The sequence below is a fragment of the Arvicanthis niloticus genome, chromosome 15, assembly GCF_011762505.2.
Source record: "Arvicanthis niloticus isolate mArvNil1 chromosome 15, mArvNil1.pat.X, whole genome shotgun sequence".
Lineage (NCBI taxonomy): Eukaryota > Metazoa > Chordata > Mammalia > Rodentia > Muridae > Arvicanthis > Arvicanthis niloticus.
This window is the reverse complement of record NC_047672.1, coordinates 15,668,708-15,694,941: the sequence shown is the minus strand read 5'-3', so window position 1 is coordinate 15,694,941 and position 26,234 is coordinate 15,668,708. Positions and strand designations below refer to the sequence as shown.

The following is a 26,234-nucleotide window of genomic DNA, read 5'->3' as shown; positions in this document are numbered from 1 at the left end:
CCCCTTGGGAGGCAGCTCTACTGCATCTCCTGTCTCCTGGTCTGTCTAGCACAGTGTTTCTCTGGGTTCTGCCTTTAGTTATTTCTTTGGTCTTCTTTGGAAGCCATTTTAAGAAGGACACCAGTTCAGTCTGCCACACTTCAATCATTTGCATACTTAGTTTTTATTAAAAGTAAATATGTAAACACACAAATACCCACATCGTGCATACGAATATTCAAGTGATCCAAAGAATAAATACTCCTTCAGTTCCTCCCAGAAGCATTCAGAACTACTAATTACTTCTGTGTGTTCTAAACATTATTTGTGTGTGTGTGTGTGTGTGTGCATGTGTGTCCTTGTCTATGTGTATGGCAGGGCACATACATGCCACGGCGCACTCGTGTGTGTGTGTGTGTGTGTGTGTGTGTGTGTGTGTGTGTGTGTGTGTGTGTGTATGTGTGTGTGTGTGTGTGTTTGTCAGAAAACAACTTTGGGAGTAATTTCTTTCCTGTCACCATCTGGTTCCAGGGGAATTTAACTCAGCCTCTTGCATGGGGCTTTGCATTGCATCTGTGCGTCTCTCTTCTGCTCCCACTCCCTGACCCCAGGCACTTTTCTGGAAGCATCTCACTGGCTCTTGCTTCCCATGACTGGCCATAGAAGTAATCCATCCTGGCTAAGAATTAGTCTTCCCTGGCTCCTACTTTGACATTCAGATGAGTATGTTCTAAATCTGCTTCACTAACTGGCCTTTACCAAGGACAGAACTGTCGTCTCTGCATATTACAGGGCCAGGTCTAGCTTGTGGTGGGCTGTGTGCTCTGCCAGCCCAGTGACTGTATGACTCCTTATTTCTCCAACAGAACCTCCTGCTGCCAAGCCAGACTTGATCACAAAACTGGAACAGAGATCTGCACCCTGGATCAAGGACCCTAATGGGTTAAAGTCAGGGAAAAGTCGCTCACTAGGTGAGTCTGGCTCCATCAAGTTCTAAAAGACTGGGTACATGTAGCTATGGGAAGCCACACAGCCTGAGTTCATCCATGCTTAGTCTGGACCTCTTGTATTACAAGGCCACAGACAGACAAAGATGAATAAAAAAACTAACCCTACCTGAGATTGTAGAATAGCCCACTGGGACAGTGCAGAACAAATAAGGTCCTCTGTGGAGCAGAGTGCCGATGGAGCTGTACCAGAGCTGGTGGGAAGAGGCAGACAAGAGGAGTGGGGTGGCCCTGACTCTGAGCATTCCCTTCCCATGCTTTCCTCCTGGGGACAGTGACAGTTCTGTGGCTTGTGGGAGCTGCATGTTTTACACCCCGGTCTATCATTCATTGGCCAGTAGCCACTCTGTGTGAGACTTAACATGCTTCCGGAGACTCACAGAAAGATGAAGGTGCTTGAATTTAACCTCACTTGTTTGTGAAGCTTCACAAGAAGATAAAGTTCCCTGTTTAACGCCGGCGGCGGCCAAGGGTGGCTGATGAAGTTCATCAGTATCTGGTGGCTCATAGTCCTGTGGTACTGGGGTGGGTAGGTGGGGAAGCCAGCAAAAGAACAAACCAGGGTCTGCCTTTTCTGTTGGGAGCCAGGTTGGCCTCCACTAGTGATGCTGGGAGGGCTCGTCCAAGCGAGCAGCCATCCCTAGAGAGAGGGATGGTGTTCAGAGTCTCTGCTTCACACAAGGGGTGCTTATTCAATGCGGGTGTCTTAGCCAGTAGACCACAGGGCTCAGAACAACGACTCCAAGCATGATTTAATTTCTTCAAAGGGAGGAAGAAGATGGAGGCAGTGAGACACGCCAACAGCCAGACCCAGGCCTCAGCTATAGAGTCCATCTCACGGCCAGCCTCTGTGGAGACAGGTAGCCCGCACTGCCCGCCCAGCATGTGTGAAGGAGATGTGGACGGACCCAGGAACGTCAGGAGCACGTACAGGCCCCGTTCCATTCAGAGGGCATGGTTTGAGCAGTTTCCTTGGTTAGTAATGGATTCCAAAGAGCCTAAGTTGTTCTGCTCTGTTTGCATAGAAAGACCAACTCTCCACGACAAGGTGTCCCGCTTGGTCCAGGGTTACACTGGGCCTTTTAAAGTGGAAACTTTAAAATACCACGAGGTCAGCAAGGCCCACAAACTGTGCATCAACACCGTGGAGGTCAGAGATGACAGCCCTCAGCCCACTCTCACCCCCGAGATCTCCAGTGACCTCATGGCCAACATGGAGCACTTCTTCAGCGCTGCCTACTCCATTGCCTACCACTCCAGGCCTCTGAACGACTTCCAGAAGGTCTTGCAACAGCTCCAGAACACCGGCACCACACTATTAGGCAAGTACCAGAACCGCACTGCATGTACCCAGTTCATCAAGTATATCTCTGAGACTCTGAAGAGGGAAATCCTAAGAGACGTCCAGAACTCTCCGTGTGTGAGCCTGCTGTTGGACAGCTGCATGGACTCCTCCAGCCAGGCCTGCGTGGGGATATACATGCGCTACTTGAAGCAGATGGAGGTGAAGGAGTCCTACATCACCCTGGCCCCTCTCTCCAGTGAGACGGTAGATGGGTACTTCGAGACCATCATTGCTGCCCTGGATGAACTGGATATCCCTTTCCGGAAGCCTGGCTGGGTGGTGGGTTTGGGGACTGATGGGTCTGCCGTGCTGAGCTGCAAGGGAGGCCTCGTGGACAAGTTCCAGGAGATCATCCCTCAGCTGCTGCCTGTGCACAGCGTGGCCCATCGGCTGCATGTGGCTGTGGTGGACGCTTGTGGTAACATTGGTCTGGTGAGGAAGTGTGACCGGCACATCCGGACTGTCTTCAAGTTTTATCAGTCCTCAAACAAGAGGCTCAGTGGGCTGCAGGGCGTTGCAGCCCCATTGGGGCAGGAAATCATTCGTCTGAAGGACTTGAACACTGTCAGGTGGGTGGTCAGCAAAAGGCGCACTCTGAACGCGTTTGTCATGAGCTGGCCTGCCCTGGCTGGGCACCTCCAGAGTGTGGTGGAGGCTGGGGGCCAGATTGGTCAGCGGGCCAAAGGTATGCTGAAACTGATGAAGGGCTTCCATTTCATCAAGTTCTGCCACTTCATTTTGGATTTTCTGAGCATCTACAAGCCTCTGTCTGAGGTATGCCAGAAGGATCTTGTGCTGGTCACAGAGCTGAATTCGACCCTGGGGCATGCCTACGTGGCACTGGAGAGACTCCGCCAGCAAGCAGGGCCCAGAGAAGAAGAGTTCAATGCTGGCTTCCAGGACGGGCAGCTCCATGGCATCTTCCTGAACAGAGTAGAGATGGCTGAGCAGCGATTCCAGGCAGACAGGGAGAGAATGATTCTGACTGGGGCCGAGTACCTCCAGCAGAGGTTTGGTACAGACCGGCCGGCACAGCTCAGGAACATGGAGGTGTTCGACTCCATGGCCTGGCCTAGCGGGACCGAACTGGCCTGTTTTGGGAATGATGAGATTCTTAGCCTTGCCAGGCACTTTGCGCTTTCTCTCCCAGTGGGCTACAGCGAAGACGCTCTGTGGAAGGAGTGGCTGAGCTTGAAAGCAACTACCCAGAACCTTCCATTCTCCATGCTGTGCAAGACCGCCCTGACTCAGCACTGCCGATTCCCTCTGCTGAGCAGACTCGTGGCTGTGGTGCTCAGTGTGCCCATCTCCACTTCCTGCGGTGAACGGGGGTTCAAGGCCATGAGCAGGATCAGGACGGATGAGAGGACCAAACTCTCCAATGAGGTGCTCAACACTCTCATGATGACAGCAGTGAATGGTGTGCCAGTCACGGAGTATGACCCTCAGCCAGCCATCCAGCACTGGTATCTGACCTCTTCAGGACGCCGCTTCAGCCACATCTAGGCCTGTGCCCGGGCGCCTACCCGCTCCCATGCCAGTAAGTATGAAAAATCATTAGTATGGGAAACAAAGGGGAGCCCCCTGTGCTCCCAGCCCCACACTGAGCCAGAGTCTGAGCAGGTCAGCTCACAGAGGAAGGGCCTGTGGGGTACTGCAGAGTGCTTGAGCGGAGACGCATTTCCTACTTCCTGCCCATTTGTGGTGCCAGGGCCTCAGTCACCACTGATACTCAAGCCACTGCCAGTGACCACAGGCTCAGAGGCAAAATAACAGTGGGGACAGTAGGAAGGTGACCGGCTAGAAAAGGGGCAGGAGACAAACCCCGTGCTCCCGCTGAGCAGTGTGGAGAACCCTCACAGAGTGTGGGCTGTGGCCTCCATGAGGACTGCAGGAGAGGGGAAGGAGGTTTGTCTCCTCTCTTCGTCCTTGCAGAGCCACTTGAAGGAAGGAGCTGGAGACAGAAGAGCTATCCTGGAGGAGTATACAACCCAGCTAGGTCTCTCTAGAGACCTAGTGTACAGCCTGGTGTACAGCCTCAGGACAGTGTGGAGCACATGGACTTTTGGGGTCATCTGCCCCAGTTCTAGGTCTAGCTCCCCTGCAGGCCAGTGTCCTGGCGCTGTGATTTCATCTAGGGATGAGTTAACACACAGTCTGACCCGTAGAGCATATGCCTCTAAGATAAAGCCCTTTGCTAGAAATTCAATTCAAGGGCTGGAGATGTCAGGCAGGAACGGAGTCATGTTCCAGGCTGGCTTGACTTTGAGCCAGGCAGTGGGGTTTAGGGAGAGAAGAGAGTTGTGTGTATGAGGGCGGCTGTGAAGGAAGTGGTGTGGGACTCCCTTCTGGGGCTGTGGGACTCCCTGGGAGCCTTCAGTTAGCCATCAGCCTGTGGGTGGGGTTATATCTATCAGAGGGCTGGGTACTAACAGCTGAATGAGAGACTGCCCTGTCCTCCAGTCCTCATGGAGGCCACAGCTCACACTCTGTGAGGGTTCTCCACACTGCTCAGCGGGAGCACAGGGTTTGTCTCCTGCCCCTTTTCTAGCCGGTCACCTTCCTACTGTCCCCACTGTTATTTTACCTCTGAGCCAGTGGTCACTGGCAGGGGCTTGAGTATCAGGGTGACAGAGGCTCTGCAGGAAGATTGATGGCCCTGGGACCACAAATGGACAGGAAGTAGGTGTGTCTCCTTCCCTGTGATAGCAAAGGGGGGTCTCTTTGAATCTGCCTCCTGCAGAGTGAGAGAGGAAGAGCTGGAAGCAATGCCCTGGGGAAAAGCCGTCCTCTCCATGGGGCTGATGAAACTGGTACCACAAGGGAGCAGAGGGAGACAGTCAAGCTTACGTGATGCTGCCACCACCCTAGCAGGCCTTGTGGACCTTTGGGGCTCAATAGCTCCTTGCACTGGGCCCCTGTGCACTGAGTGCTTGTAGGTCCCTGGCCTCTAACCCAGTAATTCCTCTCTGGAATACCAGTACCTGCATACCAGTTAGGACAACCAAAAGGACCTCCAGACATCACCAGATGTCCCCTGAGGACAAAGCCATCCCCCCAACCCAATCCTTTGCCCTTGGAGAAAGGACCAAGCAGAACAGGCAAGTGATCGGTGCAGGATGCAGGGCTGGTTTCAGTGTTGCCTTTACCACACTTAAGACTGGAGAAGGCGCTCCTCTGTGCTCAGTGTACTTACTGTTGTCTCCTCCACAGATACAGGGCTCAGGAAGGAGGGGATGGCAGCACTTTGTAAGGAGGACTCCATGGCCCAGAATACATCTGTCACACCATCTGGGGAGCCATAAGGTTTAGAAGTCACATGGTGAAGGTTCCTGTACCCTATACCATCTCAAAGATCCCATGGACCTGAAGAGGAGTAGCTGGGACAAGGCTTTGGGGCCCCCTTGATTGTGGAAAATGGCTTTCTGAAGATTCTAGGCTGTCCTGGTGTAATACCTTATGGACCCAGAATGTGGGCAGTGACAAAGGATTGAAGCAGACAACCCAAGGGGCAAGGCCCTCAAGGTGCCACTGTGCCTCCCAATGCAAAAGCATGCCAGACAAGCACTTACCTCAAGTCCGTTTTGCCCAAAGGATCCTGCCCTGAGAGAGTTCATCCCACATACTCTGTTGGCAGAGGACTTCCTGAAGTGGGAGATTAGGGGTGATGGGTGAAAGGAGCACTCTGGTTCTCTACATCCACGGCACAAATGGGAGGTGACCTATGAGGAAGGCCATTTGATGGTGGAAGTGATTGTGCTCCCGGGACCTTGGCCTGCTGCAGAAGCTCCCAGGATTAGCCATTCTGGACCACTCATGCAGTAGAATCAAGGAGACCCTACCCCTCAAGGCCTGCCTTTAGCATGAAACATACCAGCATCCTTTGCACAGAGCATGCAAAAGGTGTTCTCATCACACCTCCTATGTAGTAAAGCATGCTTCCTCTGAAGGGAGCCTGGTGTTCGCTCCCCACCTCTGAACCCTTGGGTTGGCTGCTGTGGTTTCCTGACAAATACACAAGAGGTGGGAGCTGGAAGGTGCTGAATCCAGGCCTGCTCTTCTGCAGACAGTGTGCCTATGATTAACCCCTTCCTCTTTTCTGTGCCTCGTTTTCAGTCCCCATGTGGTTGCCACAGAGACTCCAAGTGCCTCTTGGCTCCCTGTAGCTGCAGCAGTAGTCAGTGGGAGCCTCAAAGTTCTAGAGAGAAGGGTTTGTCTGGAGCACTTAGCTGCTCCTACCCTGCACGTGTCCTTCCTTAGTGGTAAAGGTACCAGCTTTGCCACTAGAATTGTACCGTAGGCAGAGGTGCTGTCCTCACCCGCTGTCCACAGGACAGATGCACCCGTCCTGCAGACTGCTCAGAAGCACCAGAGCTTGGGAAATGTTCTCCATCCTGGATGTATAGACTCATATTCCCCAAACCACCTCAGCAGCTATGGTTTCTCATCAGCTTCCCCAGGATCTCTGTGGGTGTCATCTAGCTTAATGGCCACTTCCATTCTCATAGAAGGGCCTTCAGCAAAACTAGGTCTTTGGGCTGCCTCCCTTTTCCCCTTTATGCTGACCTGAAGCATATTCCTTCCAGGGCAGCCTGACCTTGCAGGCTCAGTGTGGTTTCCTGTTTTGTTAGGATGAACTTTTTAGGCTCTGCCTTTTTTGACTTGAGGCTGGAGAACTGTCCAGTGGAAGGGCTCCTTGCCTCTGTCTCCTGCTCATTTTAAGTGTGCAGGAACCTTGCTTGTTGTCTGTCTGCTGTAGACCCCTGGTCTATGCTATAAGCACACACACAGCCTCCGACCCAGCTACCCACTCCTTCCAGCAGGTGCTGAAACCCAGTGATTCCTGGTGCCTCACATTGTGCAGACCTTATGTCTCTCTGCCCCAGCTCTTATCCTTGGTGTGCAGTGTTTAGTTTCCTGCTCAAGAAGATCCCCTATCCAGCCTAGGAGCTTGCAGGAAAGGGGCAGTCAGGCCTTTGGCTCCAAATCTAGGAGGTGACCTAGGCAAAATCTCAGAGTCCAGGGATTTTCCAGGTCAGGGCTGAGCCATCTGCATGGCTTCGGCAAGCTTCTCTCCTACATCTTTCCTTTCAAAATACCCTCAGCAAGACCCCAGTCCTGTGTCAGGTAGCCATGGTTTCTGGAATGAGGTCTGGGGAGCTGAGGTGGCTACCAGGTGGAGAAGCGCCCTGTCTTCTCCACACCAGCACGCTGAGGTCACGTGCTGATGTGGAGCAGGGTGTTTCTAGGCTAAGAAACACTGGGTGGTTGTTATGCATAGAGCAGGTTTCTTAGCCTATGTGTGTCACTCAGGTCTCCCTGACCCTTTGCTAGCTCAAGATAGAGAAGTAATGTTCGTGTTTAGGCCCTGAAGGGGACACATGGTGAGCACCCTCACCTTGTAGCCTTTGTGCTCAGGCTGGTCCTGTTTGGCTTAGGTGTGGCTGCATTCCACTGGGTGCATCTGGTTTCTCCTCCAGGGAAAACAAGCCAGAGGGCATTGTGAGGAGGAGGAAGAGGGGGTGGCACCACCCCTTTGGCATCAACCTTGACCTCTCCCTCCTTTCCCACCTTTTAACATACATGACACCCTGCACTCCTCTCCACCTGTCTGTCTCTATGCAGCCTCTGCTGCCCTGAAACTTACTATGTATATGGGCTGGCCTTCAACGCAGTGATCCTTTCTCTCCCTGGTGCTGGGATTAAAGGCTGGTGCCACACCCCTGGCTCCTGCCTGTTCTCATCTTGCATATTTCCTGGCACGTATCCCTCCCTTCGCCTGGTAACTGGTGCCCACTGGGCTGCTCCAAGTAGCCAACATTGGACACAGCACTTTGATTTCAGTCGCCATAGAGACTTGGGGAAGTGAGGAAGCTCAGCCCCTGACCAGCTAAACACAGTAGAGTATAGCCACCCCCAGACCTGGTGCCACAAAGGGCAAGTCCCTAGAGTGCTGAGTATGGTTATAACAGTATGAGGGTTGCCATTTTACTATGGTGTCTGTGTAGCCAAAACCAAAGATGATTGGTCTGGGGTGCTCTGGGCTCTTGGTTTCAAGGGTGTAGAAATTAGATTAAAAAACCATGTTCAAGGCTTAACTTTCGCTATTTGAATAAAGCAGGATTTGATTATTGTTGTCTACACTTCCTCTCTGACTCCCCGCGCGCGCGGGCCGATTTTGTGTGAGTGTGAGAGGATGGAGCGTGCACCCTGAGGGTTAGGATCTAGTGCTCCATGCTCACTGCTCTGGAGGACTTCATCCAGAAGCCAGGCTTTCAAGGGAAAGCCGCCCATTCTCCCAGAGCAGTGACACCACTCAAAAGAATTTCCACTGGCTGTTTCAGGATGTCCTCCGCAGCTCTGCTCAGGGGTCAGGTGTCCTCCACTAGTCCTGGCAGGATGGACCAAAGTAGCACAGATGCTGGGAGACTACCAGACCTCTGGCCAGGAGACTTGGTCATATCAGATCAGTACTAAAGTGCCACTGGAGGCAACAGTATGTGTGGCTGTTTCAGGGCTACAGCCGTGCAGCTGCTAACTTAGGAGAGGCAGCCCACAGTGGAGCTGGAGAATTCTCCCTGGCCTTCCAAGGAGGTAGGTGGGTATCGTCTAGAAACAGGCAGCCATAGGTGGTCTCCATTGGGGTGGGCCTTGCATTTTCTTAGAAAAGTTCCCAGGGAAGGCAGCACCTGCCACAAATCAAGGTAGCCTCTTAAAGGAACATGCTAGAAGGTGAGTGTAGTGAGTTGAGACCTGGGAGCCTGATGTGCCTTCTCAGCCTTCTCCAAGTGTGAGAGGAACCCAGGGTGCAGCTACCTGAAGCATCGTAGCTTCCTGGTGTCAGTGTCTGTTGTTGGGGACTCTGAGGCAGAGCCTCTCAATGTGAGTCTAACCATGGGTTTACACATTCCTCAGACCTGAGAAGGCTTTCCCGTGCCAGTCCCACCACTGGGCTTCTCATTTGGCTCTTAGACCACTGCCTCTGTCCGTGACTTGCCACCCTCAGCACCCAAGGGTACATTCACCTCTGCAACCAAGCATGGATGCCTGAAAGTGTCTTGTCATTTAGCCTTATTCCACAGACAAGACAACTGCCAGGGGCCCCTGTGCAGGTGTGCTGCCTGGAGCCTGTCATCCGCTCCTGTTACAGCAGAAAGAGCCAGGCACGTTGACACAAACCTGTAATCACAGACATGGAAGGCTGAGGCAGGAGGAAACCCTGTCTCTGATGACACAAAAATCACTATAACAGAAGTGCTTTGTGGCCTGTGGCTCTGCAGGGGACCAGGCATCTGCCATAGGTGGAGTGCTGGCCACATGTGGGGACAAAGACCTCTCAGCAGCAGTTTGCTGCTGTTTCTTGTGCTCCTGATCTACATTCAGCCTCCGTAGGGTTGCCTGGAGAGAAGATACTGCCAGTGCTTTCTGAGTATGTACACCCTCATCAGTAGGGTCCTCCTGTGCTTTCAGAGGTCTCCTGGGATTATATGGAAGGCCTCTGGCATGGAGATTCACAAAAGTTCCCTCTCCCAGGATGTGTCACAGTGATCCCCACATAAGGCTCGGAGCACTGAACTCCTGCAGCTCTGGTAAGGGCAGTGGGCTAACACTTCCTGCAGAGTGTGACACAACACTGTTAGCTTGATCTAGAATCACCTAGGAAACAAATCTCTGGGCATGTCTATATTGGATTAGTTGAGGTGGAAGACACAGTCTCAGTGTGGGTAGCTGATTCTCTGGGTTGGGAACCCAAACTGAATAAAACATAGAGCAAGCTGAGCGCTTTCTATGGATGCAATGTGACCAACTGCCCCACCACGGTGAAATTCGAGCCAAATTAAACCCTTCCTTAAGTTTGTCTGAACAATGAGAAAATTAATCCAAACAGGAGGTCCCAGGGACTCCGTGTTCCTGCTGCCACTTTAATCTCCCTGCAGCAGCAACTACTAGGCCACAATTCGGGGGACTTGCTACAGAAAATCCAGGAAGCAAACCTGTGGGGGAAAAATGTCAGAGTCCATTATAAAGATGGATGGACAGAGTATCAGTGCTGGCTCTTGCCTGGGCCTCCCTATTGTGGAAGTTTCCTGAGAGGCCTTCCACGATGTCTTTCCAATCTGGACTTGGTGTAAGAAAGGCCTTTATCTTTCTTCATATAGATGACCAGAAACGCAGCGTGTAAATTCGCACGGATAGGCTGGGTGTACAGGGACTTGGTTCCCGGTGAAACATAAGATCTGTCCCTAGTTGCTGCACACCTTTCAAGAATGACTATCATGCGGACTTGGTTTCCTCCTCCAGCTCCCACCTGGACTGTAGCCCTTCAGGAGTGGCTGCCCTCAAGTATCCCAAGTCTTGCTGTTTCACAAAGATCGCCTGAACCCCTACCATAGAGGAAGAAGAGTGGCCTGATCCAGAGGCTGGGCATCCCCAAGGTTCAGTGCAACAATGAGCTCTGCGCGGGGCTGCTAGGTTCACTTCGCGGAGAGGAGGCTTTACCTCAGGCCAAATTTGTGGCTCTCAGCTCCATGAAGTGCTTTAGTCGGAACCCCTGTGGTCCCCACGCAGCCTCTGCTCTGGCTAGGGTCTTCTCCAATCCCGTCCTCAGCCACCTTGGGCTGCCCGAGCACTGCAAAGTGACCTACCACTTCCTAGTGGGAATAAGAAAGGAAAGCACAAACCCAAGCCTGGAACCACCTGCGAAGGAGCAAACCCTACTCAGCCAATCAAGGGAAAGGTTTCTCGGAAGTTCCGCCCTTGGTTCTGAGTGACAGCTGGTGAGCCTGCGGCGTTCCCAGCGGACGGGGTTCAGAGATGCGCGAGCGCAGATTCATTTGGTCCAGGGCCTCCCCGACTGGGATCCGGTTGCGCATGCTCACCGCCCTCTGCCGGGACTTGCACCTGCTTAGCGTCTGCTGTTCGATCCGATACCCCACCTGAGCGTCGCGCACACAGCCATGACAGCTCATTCCTTTGCCCTCCCTGTCATCATCTTCACCACATTCTGGGGTCTCATCGGCATCGCTGGGCCCTGGTTCGTGCCCAAAGGACCCAACCGCGGGTAAGAAAGGCGAGCAGGCCTCGATTCCCTGCAGACGCTTCCCTGTCCCCTAGCTAGGCTCGCCCATTCACCCTGGGATCCCCGCTTGCTACCCTGCAATTCATGCCCTCATAGAAATGCCTCTGCATGACTTCTTCCAGATCTCTGCTCCTGGGCTGGGGCAGCCAGGAAACAGGCCAGAGGGCTGGGTGAACGGATAGATTCAGAAGTCAGGGCAAGCCGGTGGTTAAAGGTCACCTACATCCATGCAGTCCGTAAAGGCTGCATATATGGGTATACTAATGTGCCATTCTTGTGTGACACTGGGCAAATGCCAGGCCCTCACACTTTACCCTTTGTCCATTGTCTCAGAACTGACTGTCCACTGCACAGCCAGGAGTGGTCCAAGCCAGCCTGTGATGCTAAAGGAAGGGCTTGGGCACTAATCTGTTCAGCACCACCTTGAAGTGCTTAGGCTCTGCCATGGGTTAGATTTAGCCTAAACTGGAGGCATAGATAGATGACATTGTCTTTATTCCTACAAATCTGAAGGCGGCTGGAGAGATTGCGGGACAGAGCATGCTCTGCTTTTATCTGGCACGCACATTGAAAGACTTACAACTGTTTTAACTATGGCTCCGGGAGATCTGAGTCCCTTTCTGGCCTTTGGGAGCTAGCACACATGTACACACACACACACACACACACACAAATTTAAACTGGACTCCACAACTTTACTTTGTAATCACCCCCACAGCATCTCTCCTGAAAGTCTTGGTGAGCTCCTTCTTGCCTCTTCAGCTGTGTTGTAAGCCTCTCTCTTTGATCTCCTGAGTGGGTCCAAAGCCCCTGATTTTTCTATAACAGCCCAGCCTCAGTCAACAGTGGCTGTGTCCTTGCTTCTTGCCCTGGTCTGTGGTCCGTTGTTTTCTTTGATGTTGCCGGATGGATTTTGAGGCCATCCTCTGGTGGGCTGCCACACTTGAACATGGACAAAGCTTCTCCAGCATACAGATGGAGAGATGTTTGCTGATGGAGAAGGGAGAGATTTACAATATAGTTTGGATGTAGTCGACTTTCTTGTACTTTTCACTCTGAGTGGACCTCAGCATCATGTCCTGGTAGCGTCAGGAGGGCTGACACAGGGAACTCTTTCTCTGGCCTGTGTACCAAGGCTGCTTTTTCCTTTTTTTGCTGTTTCAGGGTGATCATCACCATGCTGGTAGCTACTGCTGTCTGCTGTTACCTCTTGTGAGTATTGCCTTCCCCAGGAGCTGGGGGCTGTGGTGACCACTCACCGGGTCTGATTCTGCCTCTCAGTTGACAGTTGTAGTTTTGTGGTACCCCCAGCTGAGCTGTGAGATACAGGAGTTGTAGACCAGTTTAGTAGTATCTGCTCCTAACGGGGCATCAGAGTCCTCCAGATTGGTTGTTCAAACACAGCTTCCATGCTCAGCTTTCCACACAGAAATCAATGCTAGGTGTTTGGAATGGAGCCAGTGTAACCACTAGGGGGCAGCAGAGTGTGTATGTGGCAGAGCTGGAGTGGCTTCTTAAGGTCCAAGGACACTTCCTCACCCTGGGTCCAGCCCTAGCTCAGGGACATTATATACTTAGAGAAAACCAAATCAATTGACATCAAAATCTACAAATCCTGAACCCATTCCCTGCGCCAACCAGGACACATACCTTGCCATGCTTTTTGAAAGAGAGAGTAGCAAAGTCCTCCCTTGGTATGTTGGGTATGATGGGTCCCTTCTGTGTCCAGTACCCCTCACTCTGCTATCCCTGGCAGCTGGCTCATCGCCATCTTGGCCCAGCTGAACCCCCTGTTTGGGCCACAATTGAAGAATGAGACCATCTGGTACGTGCGTTTCCTGTGGGAGTGATCAGCTGGCTTCTGGCCCCAGGTACTGAAGGGAAGGACTGACTTGAGGGCAAACTGAGGGGCCTGTGTTGGGAGGAAGGGGATCAGGACCCTCACAGGGGCTTCCTTTGGACTCAGGAATTAGTTTATTTAGCAAGGGGAATGAAAGGCAATGTTAGCTCCTAAGAGGGTTGGAGACTAGGGCCTCTAGTTCCTGTCCTCAGTAAGCTTCCTGAGTCCCAGACACACAGCTCAGCTGTAGGACTGCCAGACTACAGGTAGGGATCAGGTATGTGTGAGACCCATCTGTGAGGCTGGCCATGCAACTAAGAGGCCAAAATGGACAGGGGGAGGTGACAGGTAGAGACAGGAGTAGGCTGAGTGAGCTTTCCAAGGAATGGGGGTGGGGGAGGGGAAGGCAAAGGGATGTCTAACTCAATGTCATGTGCTTTCCAGATGCCCTGCTGTGAATGGCCGAGCCTTGATGTCCCTGGAGACCCTGCATTCCTACTGGCCCCACCCATCAGTATGACAGTTCTGTGCATTCCCTGCCAGTGTGCTGTGGGATCCATACCCCCCAGGCAACCCGGTTTCTGTTTCTGGTTTCAGTGTCTTCTGTGTTCCCAGCCATTAGGGGGCCTCCGTTTGGGAAAAGCCCCATGCTCAGTCAGGCCACTGTGGGAGCTAAGCTGAGCTTAAATCCCCACACTTGGCACATCTCTCCCTCTCTTTCAAGCAAACCCTGGCTGAGAATCTGGGCCTGCTGGGATCTGTTTTCACCCAGGGAGCAGAAGGCAGGACTCAGCCCAGTCGCAGAAAGGACTCGAGTCTTTGTGGAGAAGGGACATGTGGTCCAAAATCTCCACGTTTTTCAACTCTGTCTCCACCGTGTTGAAATAAATGTTGGGTCAGGGTCACAGGCCTCCTCCAGCTCTGAAGTGGATTATCCATTTAGTTTCTGACACTTTTAGATATGACATTCCTGGAGATGCTGGTGACCTAAAGAAACAGTCACACCAAAAACCCAGCACAGTTAGGATCGAAGCCTCCATGTTTAGACTTTAGTAACAGGGAAGTCAGTTAGCATGGGGGGAGGTGGTGTCTCTTTGGAATGTTCTGGTCACTTTCCTTTCCCTCTGTAGACAAGCTCACCGACTCCCTCGTACCTGTCAGTTGGGTGCAGCCATTTTGCCATTCTTCATTGGGCTGTGGTGGGGCAGATCCCAGATCTGGTCCCAATACCATTGAAGAGTGAAGGCTGGGGGACAAAGGTGATGTTTATGGGGTTCTACTGGCATTATGCCTTCCTGGCTTCTGAGACCCTCTGTCCCCAAGCTCCTATGACTCTGTGCCAGGCACAGTGAGACAGAAAATGTAAATCACAGGGGACTCCTCCAGCCCATGCTCTCTCCCCTCTGAGAGTGTGAGTAGGGCATTCTTGCCTGAGTTGCCAGAGCTAGCTAGGGCAGAGCTCTACACAATCCATGGTTCCCAGACAGTGGCTCTGGGTTCCCAGGGGAAGAAAAGTCCAGTTGATTATCTATTGATTATTTATTTATCCTCCCCTTGTAGGGGTTGTTTTGGGAGTGGCATAGACACTGTAGCTCAGATTGCTGGGCATTAGGTGTGCTGGTTGCTCAGATCTTCGGCTGAGGCCTCTGTGGACAACCCATCCCTTCCTACCCTGACTCCTGAAGCCTTCCTGTGGGGTGGGGCATGGTGAGCGTGACTCATGTTGAGAAGCTGATTCCTGTCTAATAAATCATGGTGATGCAAGATTGATTTAGTAGCTAAACTCTGGCCTCTGCTCAGTTTGCCAGCTGCCACGTGGTTTTGGTTTGTCTGTTTGTTCCCTCTGCTCAGATGTTTTCTGTTTCCTGGTGGCTCTGGGGACAGGAAAAGGGGCTGCTTTTCTGGGACTTGGCACAGAGGGCCTCACACTTTCTTGAGATCTGGAGTAGAGTCTGCCTCTACCGACGGTCCTGCGTATGACCCAGTACCAGCCCAGTAGGAGGAAGACCAAGGCTTATTTAAGTGGCACCTCAGTGGCACTCAAGTGGCACTGGTATTTGCTCCCTGATGTTCCATGATCCTGGGTGTAGGGGACCATTTCTTTAGTTCTTCCTACTGGAACCCAGCCAGGCCCAGCCTGCTGCATGCCTGTTGTCAGGGCTTCAGGTCTGGGGTGCTTGAGATCCTGTTTGGCCGGGGAAGGGGCAGGGGAGATAAAGGTGGCTTCTCTGCAGATAGCTGCTTTCTCCTCCAGTTGTTGTTCTGGACTTGGAACTTCTAGGTGCTGGTCTGACAGCAGACCTTTGGGTGCTACAGGATGTATGTGTCTGTGACAAAAAGTCACTGAGCTCCCTGTCAGCAGCCTCTGATCTTGGAGGGTGGAGGCTGAAGAAATACTCCCCAGGTAGCCTTTGGTCTGCTCAGGCCTGGCAGCAACTCACTTTCCATGGCTTTCTCCTATCTATTTTCCTTTCTTCTGTGCATCCATTGGTTCCATTTAGAGCTGCAGAGACAGAGAACGTCCTGCCATGGTTAGGAGACAGCCATAGAAAGAAAGATACTGCTACTGTCAGTTCCCACAGTATACGGCACACTCAAGCCGTTCACAGAGAGCCGTGGAGATAGATAAAGGCTTTGACCCGGCCACTTGCTTGTCCTGGAGTCCAAGATGCAGAACATATGTGTCAGGCATAGGACAAGATGTTTAAAGCAAGTACTTATGGAAAGACCCTCACAGAGCCTAGAGTATGAGGTTTCACAGAGTCCCTCTGGCCTCTCGCTGTATGTGAGCTTGGAGAAAGCTATAAGGTCTCAAGCAGAGAATTTAGCTAAGCTAGATAGCTATACACTAAGGGGAACTCAGACCCATGTTAGTCATAGACTAATATGTCTAATATGTTGTTAGTCATAGACTAACACCAGAGCCAGGAGGGAGGGCTGAGAGTCCATGCCTACTTGCCCTCTGGTAAGATTAAGTCCCCTCCACCTTTGCCAAGATCTATGTTCTATCAGGGCATTTCCCTCCATGCTCAAGGTGGGAATATGAAGGACTAGCAGGGGCTTCATCAAAACTATGCAAAAGTTGGCCTGTGAAATGGCTTGGTGAGTAAAGGCACTCTCTGTGAAGTCTGATCCCCAGAACCTACACAATGGAAGAACCGTGTCCTGCAAGGTGTCCTCTGATCCTCACATGTCCACTGTGGCACCCACCCACCCAGATACATGCATGTGTGTGCACACTCACACACACAGATACATGCATGCACCCCCACACTGAAAATGTATAGAGAAGACTGGTCATTAAAGCTACAACATAGGATTTCATTTAACAACCTCTCTAGAGGGAACATTTTAGAGAGAATAAGGGAGTCAGGAGAGGTGTGATTAGGGGATCAAGTCAAATTAGGAAAAAGGAAGGTCAGGGTAACAGAGGGCTAGTTAAGTCAAGTGTGGTAGCACGCACTTATAATCCCGGCACTCAGGAGACAGTCATAAGGATAATGACTACATGGCCAGTCTGGACCACTTCAACCCTGTGAAGTGGAAACTTCTAGTTCTTTGGAAAGTTAGTTATCCCAAATGACGTTTTGCTGATGCACACAGTGAAAGGATGTCTTGCTAAAGCAGACACATGAGAGACCGTTTTCCTGAAGCAGACATGGGTGAAAGGATGTTTGGGTACAGCAGACATGTGAAAGGACTCTTGATGAAAGAGTATACATATGACCCCACAGACAGCGGGATTTGCTTTGATTCGCTGGTCTTTACCAAAGACACACATGCATTGGTTTGCCTTATATAGTGTTGTTAAGCTCAACTTTTGTTAACACGGACATTGAAAGAAACTCGCCCAAGAACTGCTCATGAGATTCCTGTGGCAGCTTGCCATTTCTGCATCCTTGCCTCGGGCTGGTTGGTGAGCCTGGTGAATTGAACTTGGTGTCTTGCTTGCTGACAGGACTGGACTGTAGCTGCCTGTTCGTGCCTGGTGTCTGTCTGCCTAGAGGGCTGGTCTGCAGCTGCTGAATCATATTTGATGTTTGCTACAGGACTGAACTGCTGCCCAGGAAGATTGAGCTTACCTCCACAGAACTATTGCTGAACAGATCCATTTCCCCCATATCCTAATAACTTTTCTCTTCCACTACCTCTGCTGGGTAGAGGAGAAGTTGAAACCTCATTAAAAATAGGTTGCAAAAATGTCTGTCTACAACCTTTTCTCACAAAACAAGGTCCAGAGATGCCCTCAGTGCAGAGTAGTTGCCAAACGTGCACGAGATTAGGTTTTATGCCCAGCACCACATACACAAATAGTCAATGCATATGACATGAGGCAGACTGTGATGTTGGTGGCTCATGATGAGAGAAGTTAGGTCTTTGCTCTCCCAGAGGTTGGGAGAGGTCATGTCCTCCGTGAGGAGGGCATTTCTGATGAATACTATTCGGGTCCTAGCAAGTGACACTCGTAGGTTACTGGAGATCTATACACAGACATACATCTTGGGAACAGGAGGGATTTGCTGCTGTGAGCTGTTTTTAGTAATTGTCAGGGATGTTGACACAGAAGCCAGCAGGAGCATAAGGATTAGGGCTTGTTCACATGGACTTTGACCACCTTGCTTCTGCCCTGAAAGACTACGTGCATGGCTCCAGGTTTGTGCAGAAAAGCAGGCCCTATGTCCCCCCAAAATAGCCTTCCTCATAGCTAGAGATCTTAGGCTGAGATCTGCCTATCCAGCTTCTTGTCTCAGGGGAGGAGGGGAACAGAGGGAACCAGGTCATCCCAGGCCTGAGGACAGGACATTTCAAAGGAGTGTGGTCTACAGGACTTGGCCTTGGGCTTCCCAGGGGCTGTGTGCTAAGACTGTTCCCGTTTCTGCTCCCTATGGGGGAAGTAGAGGTCACCAGAGGCTCACAGAAAGTCCCTAGATTAAAGATATTCACAAAGGAGCTATGGTGGAGGATACAGTAGTTGAGCCATGGCAGGGCCAAAATGGGAAGTTGGAGTAGAGACCATCAATCATACCTATTGGAAAGTCCATTGAGAAATATAGAGGTGGCCTGAGCATATTTAGGCCTGGCATGGCCAGCAGAGGGCAGTGTGTGCAGGGCGCAGCTCTTCAGAAAGATAGTCCGATATGTGCAATACTTGGCGGGGCTGACTTATTCAAGATCAGGGCTTTATCACTGGCTTTGAGGAGGAGCAGTGATGGTTCTTCAGCCTGTACCACACCTGCATGAAACATCCTTGTTTCATAACAATGATGGCTGGTGTTTACTGAGCAGTCCCTACAGATCTGATGCTGCTTGGGAGACCAAAAGGCTAAGAGGCTGCAGCCGTAATGCCCTTGTTCCATGCCTCCTTACAACCTCCTGTGACATTGTTGTGTTTCAGCATCACAGAACTGGTACAGTCCAACTGTTGGCGGGGACGCTCATGGGCTCAGGTTCTTACTAGGTAGAGTAGGGGCTGTTTTTATTCCCCCAGAAGCTATGACATGTGGCTTGCAGGCGATTTTGTTTGCTTCATGCCTCCCCTCCCCCAATTGCTGAAAAATCTGGAACTGTGAGAGGCTGAATGTGAGTCCTTGTGGGTGTGGCTGCCTCTGAAGGCTCCCTGCCTGAGTGGCGTCACTGTTTATGAAACTCTGGGTTTCTGGGAACATGGTCAGTTGGCAGAGGCTCCTGTTCTGTTCAACTTGTAACATCAGAAAAGTGGGAGCAGATGGCTACAGTCCTGTGCGAATTCAGGCCACACTCTGGTTAACAAGTCTCTCTCCATGGGGAGATGTTGGGAACACAGGGAGCATTCCAGTAAGACAAAGAGAACGTAATCAAGAGGCCTTGTGTAAACATGGCAACAAGTTATTAACAACATTGATTACTAGAAAATTGGTGGGTGTCGATTTGAAGCAGTCTTACCTCAACAGAATGTTTGTGTGGCAATACATGTATTAATACATCTAGCTTACGTTAACCATCCCACAACGGATGTGTATTCCAGAGCATGGCACTCTGTGAAAAAATAGTTCTATATCACATCTTACCATTTGTGCATGTGTGTGTGTGTGCATGTGTGTGTGTGTGTGCATGTGTGTGTGTGTGTGCATGTGTGTGTGTGTGTGTGTGTGTGTGTGTTTGCCCATGTACGCTGTGGTATGCGTGTAGAGGTCAGAGGTTACATTTCAGTAGTTGGCTATCTTATACCTGATCAAGCTCAAGTCATCAAGTTTGACAGCAAGTGCCTTTGCCCACTAAATTAAATCATCTGCTGGCCCAGACTCTAAATTTAAAACCAGATCCAGATCCTAAGAGTCCTGGTGCTAAATGAGGCCCTTAGGAATCTCAGCTGGGTTTTCTGGCCTTGAAGGAATGAAATTTGCCCTGGGTAATTAGATGGATTTTAGGGCTTTGGAGAGTAAGTAGCCTGTGAGTTCCTGGATACTTAGCAGCACCCCACAAGACATCAGGCTACCTTTCCCTGCTTCTAGTTATGACAGCTATAAATGTATCTAGTTATTTTTAAATGTTCCCTGGGGAAGTCTTCCCCTGTCCCTACTCCTCCCTCTTTCACACACAGAGGGAAGCAAAACTTTAGAACATTGCTTCATCAGCAGTTTTTAAGGTTGACCTTTGCCCTACAGCTCTGTGAAGGAAGCCTGTGGAACCCTAGGAAAGGAGACACCCTAGGGTGTTTGTCACCTCTTGTCTGGCCTTTCTGGAGGGAAAGGAAGCACCAATGCAGTTACTGGGGTACCCCTGTGTTGACCCCACATTCAACATAAAAGGCCATGACAGCAGCTCAGGTCTTGCTCTCTCTGGGAAGCTCAGAACTCTGCTCCCGACAAAGGTATGGCACATTTTGGGGCGCAAACTCACTTCCCCATTCATGTGTTCTCAGCCAGAACAAGAGAACACCAGTGCCAGCTCCAGGACAGATTCTGAGTTCCAGCCTCAAAGCTGAATCAGTGTAGTAAGGGTGGCTCACACTTCACAGGTGCTGTGATCCGGAACTGGGGAAGTGGACTCTAATGCCTAGTCAGTCAAACACCGGCAGCTACCCGTCACATTATGTTAACACGTTAGTGTTTTAAACTCTGTGCCACATCAAATTCTGCCAGGATCTCAGCCCCACTGCTCTTGCTGACCCACCAGACAAAGGAAATGCCAACAGCTCAAGTGCTTTAGAAAGAACCCCCAAGAGATCAGTGCTGAAACACATGGGGCCTGTTCACAGTCTGTAATTTCTAAATGTGCGGTTATATTACTTTTCTGTTGCTATGATAAAATACCAACACCAACTAGCAACATAATGGGGAAAGAGTATATTTTGGCTTCTGGTTCCAGAGGGATAGTCCATCATGGTGGGGAAGACCTGGAGGCAGAAGCAAGAAGCTAGCTGATCACATTCTTCATCCACACACAGGAAGCAGAAAGAGAGGAGGGGGACAGACAGGAAGTGGGTCCAAGCTTCTATAAAATCTTCAAGCCCACCTCTAGTGATGTACTTCCTCCAGCAAGGCTCCACCTCCAGCAAGGCTCCACCTCCTAAAAGTTCTATAACCTCCTTAAACAGTGCCACCAACTGGGGACAAATGTTCAATACATGAGCCTCTGGGGGCCATTTTTTTATTCAAACCACAAGGATCTTTTCAAGGGCTTTGGGAGGGCAGAGGGGAGGGAGTGGGCACTGGTTGGTGCTGATTGTGTAGTTCTTTGGAAAAGTAAACATGCAAAAAAAAAAAAAAAAAAAAAAAAAAAAAAAAAAAAAAAAAAAACCACCCAGGATAGTCCTAGCTGTTTGTGGGGGAGCTGCTGAGAGAGATACTGATGCCTTCAGCTACAGAAGTATGGTACATTTAAGGTGGATGTGTTCCTGTAGTTAGCTCTAGCATAGGCAGGAGAATGATAAATTCCAAGCCAGCCCCGGCTACATCTTGGAGTACAAGACATGCATCTTGTCTGCCTCTTTTAAAAGAAAAGGTCTAGTCCTGATACATACTTGCAATCCTGGCATTCAGGAGACAGAGGCAGGAGGACTGTTGCAAGTTGAAGGACAGCCTGGTTTATAGAAAGTTTCAAAAATGGGCAATAAAGTAAGACTCTGTTTCTTTTTTTTCCCCATGAGACTCAGGCGGAGCCGCAGGGGACAAAGCAGGATTTGAACCCGCGGAGACAGAGAGAGAGCAGAGGGCCCGCACCTTCTGTAGGCAGCCACCTTAGTTGCTGCGCCACCGCTGGTTCACTAGGACTCTGTTTCAAAACATATACACACAGACACACACACAAGGGCATGCACTATGATAAATTTATACTTTTCATGGCTTGTTATTGGCATGTGACTGTTAGAAAACTCAATGGGATTTAATACAATGGAAGAGTGAAGTGAGTATGAGCGTGTCTAACCAAATCCACGAGGGAAAGGGGAGTGAGGCTATCAGCAATGTCTGAACCCCAGCGATAGAGTCAACGCCAGTGGATCATGAGATTCAACAAGTTAAATGAACCTACAGACATACTAAAAGGAAACAGGAGAATCAAAAAAAGTTACTGAGTAGTAGAGGAGATTTCTAAGGGAAGGTGGCGATGAGAAGAATCCAGAAGCTTTGGAGATTAAGTTGAAATAATAACGTTAATTATAATGTATAATGTCATGGTGATTCTGTCCCATTCCTCTCTATGTCTTTGCCTGTGCAAATCTAAGTGTCCTGCCCTGTGTCCAACCATTAGCTGTTGGCATCTTTATTGATTGATCAAAAACCAATTGGGGACAAGGACCTTTAGCATCAGGACATGCAAATTCTCAATTGAATCAAAGCCTTGGAACCAATCTATCCAATATACTATGAGCTGGTGGCTTATAAACAAAAGACATTTGTTGCTTAGAATTTTAGAGTCTAAAAAGTCCACGCTCTAAGTACTAGCAGATCTGGTGTCCAGCGAGGGTCCGGATTTCTCCATTATAAACAGTGACTTCTAACATGTTTTCTGTGGTGAAGAACAAGCTAAGGTGTCCAGGTCTCTTTACATAGGACATTAAATGCACTCAAAGACTATATTTTCAAGACAATCACCTCCCAAAGGCCTCATCGTCTAATAGCAACAACTTCAAAATAAGAATAGCTGCTGGGGAGAGGCGCCGGCATCCATCCTGTAGCAATACCATATAGTTCCAGCTACACAAGAGATCAGAAGCTGGGCATAGTGGTGCATGCCTTTAATCCCGGCACGTTGGGAGCCACAGGCAGAAGGATCTCTGTGTGTTTAAGTCTAGCCTGGTCTAGACAGTGAGTTCCAAGACATCCAGAGCTATATAGTAAGACCCTGTCTCAAAAAAAAAAAAAAAAAAAAAAAAAAAAAAAAAAAAAAAAGCAAACAAACAAAACTGAAAAAGGAAAGAGACGGAGAGAAAGAGACTAGGAAAATTTAATCTAATCCCTAATAACAAGATTACCAATTACTTGGGGGATATGGTGGGGAATTAGCTGGAAAATATCATGGCCCATATTTTGACTGTAGTGGTTATATAGATATATTTGGATAAATTTGTCCAAACTTGCTGAAGTGCACACTTGGGAAATTAGAGCATCAATCAGATCTAGATTACACTTTAAAAAGAACAGTGCTGGAGACCTAGCCTTGGTGGTGTCTCCTGTCTCTCCTGTCTGCTGGCCCTGTCCCTCACCTGAGCAAATCAGGAGAGCTGGCCTTGGCAGTGCAGGTGCAGCAGAGCTGATGGACTGATCAACTCAGCTACCACCCAGGCCTGGATCCAAGGCTTTGAGTTGGCCCACCTCAACATCTACCCCACCTACGAAGAGGCTGGTCTTACAGAACCAAGGCAGCAGGATCTCCATTCTGACAGTGCAGCAGAAGCCACAGGCTTTCAACCCAAGCAACATTTGCAAGTAAAGATGTGGACAAAAGGGTATACAGTGTGACACACAGGACACACTGAAGCTTCCATGATGAGATCTTTTTACTTATTTTTTTATTTTTATTTATTTTTTTGTTTTCTTTTGTGGGGGAGTTTGCTAGGGCAGAGGGCAGATATGGAGATTAGTGGGATTGGAGTGCATGCTATGAAATTCACAGGAGGAGGAGGGGGAGGAAGGGAAGGAAGAGGAGGAGGAAGAGGAAGAGGAAGAGGAGGAAGAAGAGGAGGAGGAGGAGTACAGACAGGTATTTCTGTAGGGCTCGACAACAAGAACAGAGCAGAAAGTTGTAAGGACAGACATTGGGACTACGAGTAGATCCGGTACACTGCACAGGAGGAGGCGCCAGAGCAAACCAGCAGGGAAACAGCAGACTGTGGGAGAACTGGGTTTCTCAATAGAAAAAAGACAAATTATCTACCTCAGACCACACACAAAAATAAAGTTTGTTTAGGGAGTGTTGTGACCCGTACTCTGGCCAATGCTTTGGGGCTAAGTGCTCTGGTCAAGAGAGAGAGAGTGGGGCTCTTGGGGCAGGAGACGCAAAGAATGGAGACAAGACAGAGGTTCTGATCAAGTCTCAAGTCTCAAGTCTCTTGTCTCTCTTTTATTGAAGGGAATTCTGAGGTATTTATATGCTTTTGCCACGTGCCTTGCAGGTGTTGATATGACATAAGCCTTACAGGCGTGTATAGCGTGGATAGCACGTGAACTGCATGCCTTGCAGGCATGGCTACCACGTGCGCCTTGCAGCTGGGGGCAGTAAACAGCAACACAAAATATGTGGGATATCAGAGTGTGCTTCAGCTGTTGTAGGCTATTGAAAACCAAATCTCTTATCAGGGTATATGGTTCCAGATGGCTGCAAAGTTGATCTAGCCGCTTTCTACTAAAGTCGGCTCCCAACAAGGGAGCAGGGCTAAAGACCTAACTCCCAGAAGCAAAATATCAAAAAGTCTAAGGTAAAGCATGAAAGAATGGGTTAATGATGACGGGAAAAACATGTCTAAACACATTTCAGAGTGTATTTTTGCAGTCTAAATTAGTTGGTCATTTCCTATGCATGAACTCCATTCCTGCTTCTGGGCTATACATCTCCCACTGTCCTAGCTTTGTCAGAATTTGAGTATGCCCTCTCCCCCCTACTGCAACACCCATGGTGGTGTGAGGATGGAGCCCAGGATCTCACACACAGTGAGTGCTCTGCCATGGAAATCTTTAGCTATTCAGTGGGCAGATCCTTCTGGAATAGTTTTCCTCCCTGTCTTAGGTCTTTTGACAATTTTTCTTTATCACTCTTAACATTTCTCCCTGTAACACGCTCAGTGTCTTCCCTGTACAATGGAGAAATGAACACCCCATTTCTGAAATACGTGTTAATTCCACCTAGCAAAAGTAAAGACCACCAACTTAAAATTTTTGGTCGAATTAAGCAAGCTTTATTTTTTGTCAGACAGGTCTATCTCCCTAAAGTGGAGTTTGAGAAAACAGCTCTGAACATAGAAAAGTGAGTATTTTTTTTAATAGCCTCCCCCCCCCCCCAACTGCAAAGGTAGGGGATTCCAAGGATTTTTGGCTATATAGGAACTTGGCAGAACATCTCAAAATTATTTGGCAGAACACCTTATATTATCAGGGTGCAGGTCTGGGTATAGGTGTGGAAAAATTCCAGAAAAGGATCAAGACAGGGTCAAACTCAAGTTTTACAGGAAACAGGAATGAACTTTCTTTGACCTTTTAACAAGATGGCTTCAGTAGTTCCTATGGGATGTGCCTAAGCAGTGTCAAAGGAGCTGTCCATGGTGTTGGCACTTTCTTTCCTGACTCAGCCTACCACCTTCATGAAATACCAATTCAGGAGCTGTCCACGGTGGCGACACCGCCTCACTAGCCTCCCCAAGCAGCTCAGCAGTGATGTTGGCTCAGCCATGGGCCCAAAGCAGGGAAAAGGAGGTGAAAAGTCGTCAATCCCTAAGCAGAAAACCCCACTAATCCCTGAGCTTCCCACAAAACCCCACAATTCTGAGCATGAAATCCCACCAATCCCAGAACAGGAAAACTCACCAATCTCTGAGCTCCCCAAGCTCAGGACTTGAAGTCCCATCAATCCTCAGTCTGGAAATCTCTGCCCTTAAGAAATCCTATATGAGCCCTGCCCTTTGTTCAACAGCCTTGCTCTTGGAAGAAGAGGCAGCCACTCCTGGGTTTGTCTCCACTCTCCCTGGACCCTCCAGTAAACATCTTTTATGAGATTTGATGCATCAGAAGCAACTAAGAGAAGTGGAGCAGGGCTGAGGCTCCTGAGCTCAGCTGGGCATGCTCTTTTCTGAGAGCTGCAATGCCTCTTGCTGAGGAGGCTTCCTCTCAGAGCTATGTGGTTCCTGGGTGCCTGTGTCTCAGGATGCCCCACCACTGGGGCACTGTCCCACCTCTGATCTGTGTGGTTCCTAGGCTCCCATGTCTAACCTTCCACTGGGACACTCTCTCTTCTGAGAGCCGTGTGGGTCTTGGGGTTCCACACCTTCCGATCTGAGAAGGAACACTTACAGCTTGTAATCTTAAAATAGAATCAGGCTGGCCCATCACATGCAGAAGTTCAAGTGAGATCAAATGGGTACTGGGCACCATTTAAAGGATTAGAAAATCTAGGTCACCACTGGCTTGCAGCCTGGTACACTGAATGTCACTAAACACTTATTTGTTAAGGACTTTGCACTGTGATACAGTGCAAATATGTGAACAACAAAGCTGTGTCTATACTTAGCCAGCCCAGGCTGGAAGGGTGTGGACTGAACTGGAATTGCTTTTGTCTGAGTACAGGAGTCCAGAAGCATCAGGAGATGGAAAACCCTCTCAATGTAGACATTTCCAAGTGGCTTGTGAAAGAAAATGAAAGAAAGGCATTCTTCCCTGAGACTTCTTTATCTGTTGGACAATGTCATTTGCAAAGGTGCCAGTTTGCATTGTTGACGTCTCTGGCAGCAAGGCCTTTGGGAATATCACCAGGCAGTGCACTTTTGTCTCAGGAAACAGTCTGAGGTAGTTTTCT

The 26,234-nt window shown here is 49.8% G+C and overlaps 2 protein-coding genes across 2 annotated transcripts in view; both read left to right on the top strand.

Moving 5' to 3' along the window:
* Window positions 1–8,462, top strand: part of Znf862 (zinc finger protein 862) — a 30,254-nt gene extending 21,792 nt beyond the window's left edge. The window contains exons 5-7 of the mRNA XM_076913384.1: window positions 846–950; window positions 1,754–3,871; window positions 5,545–8,462. Of these exons, the coding sequence (XP_076769499.1) occupies window positions 846–950; window positions 1,754–3,837 (2,189 nt within the window). The 3' untranslated portion in view covers window positions 3,838–3,871; window positions 5,545–8,462. The remainder of the gene's footprint in view (window positions 1–845; window positions 951–1,753; window positions 3,872–5,544) is intronic.
* A 2,698-nt stretch (window positions 8,463–11,160) lies between these two features.
* On the top strand, window positions 11,161–15,016 carry Atp6v0e2 (ATPase H+ transporting V0 subunit e2). The gene is made up of 4 exons (XM_034519620.2): window positions 11,161–11,392; window positions 12,575–12,622; window positions 13,167–13,281; window positions 13,695–15,016. The coding sequence occupies exons 1-3, from the start codon at window positions 11,289–11,291 to the stop codon at window positions 13,258–13,260; spliced, it is 246 nt and encodes an 81-aa protein (XP_034375511.1). The 5' UTR covers window positions 11,161–11,288; the 3' UTR covers window positions 13,261–13,281; window positions 13,695–15,016.
* The last annotated feature ends 11,218 nt before the right edge of the window (window positions 15,017–26,234 follow it).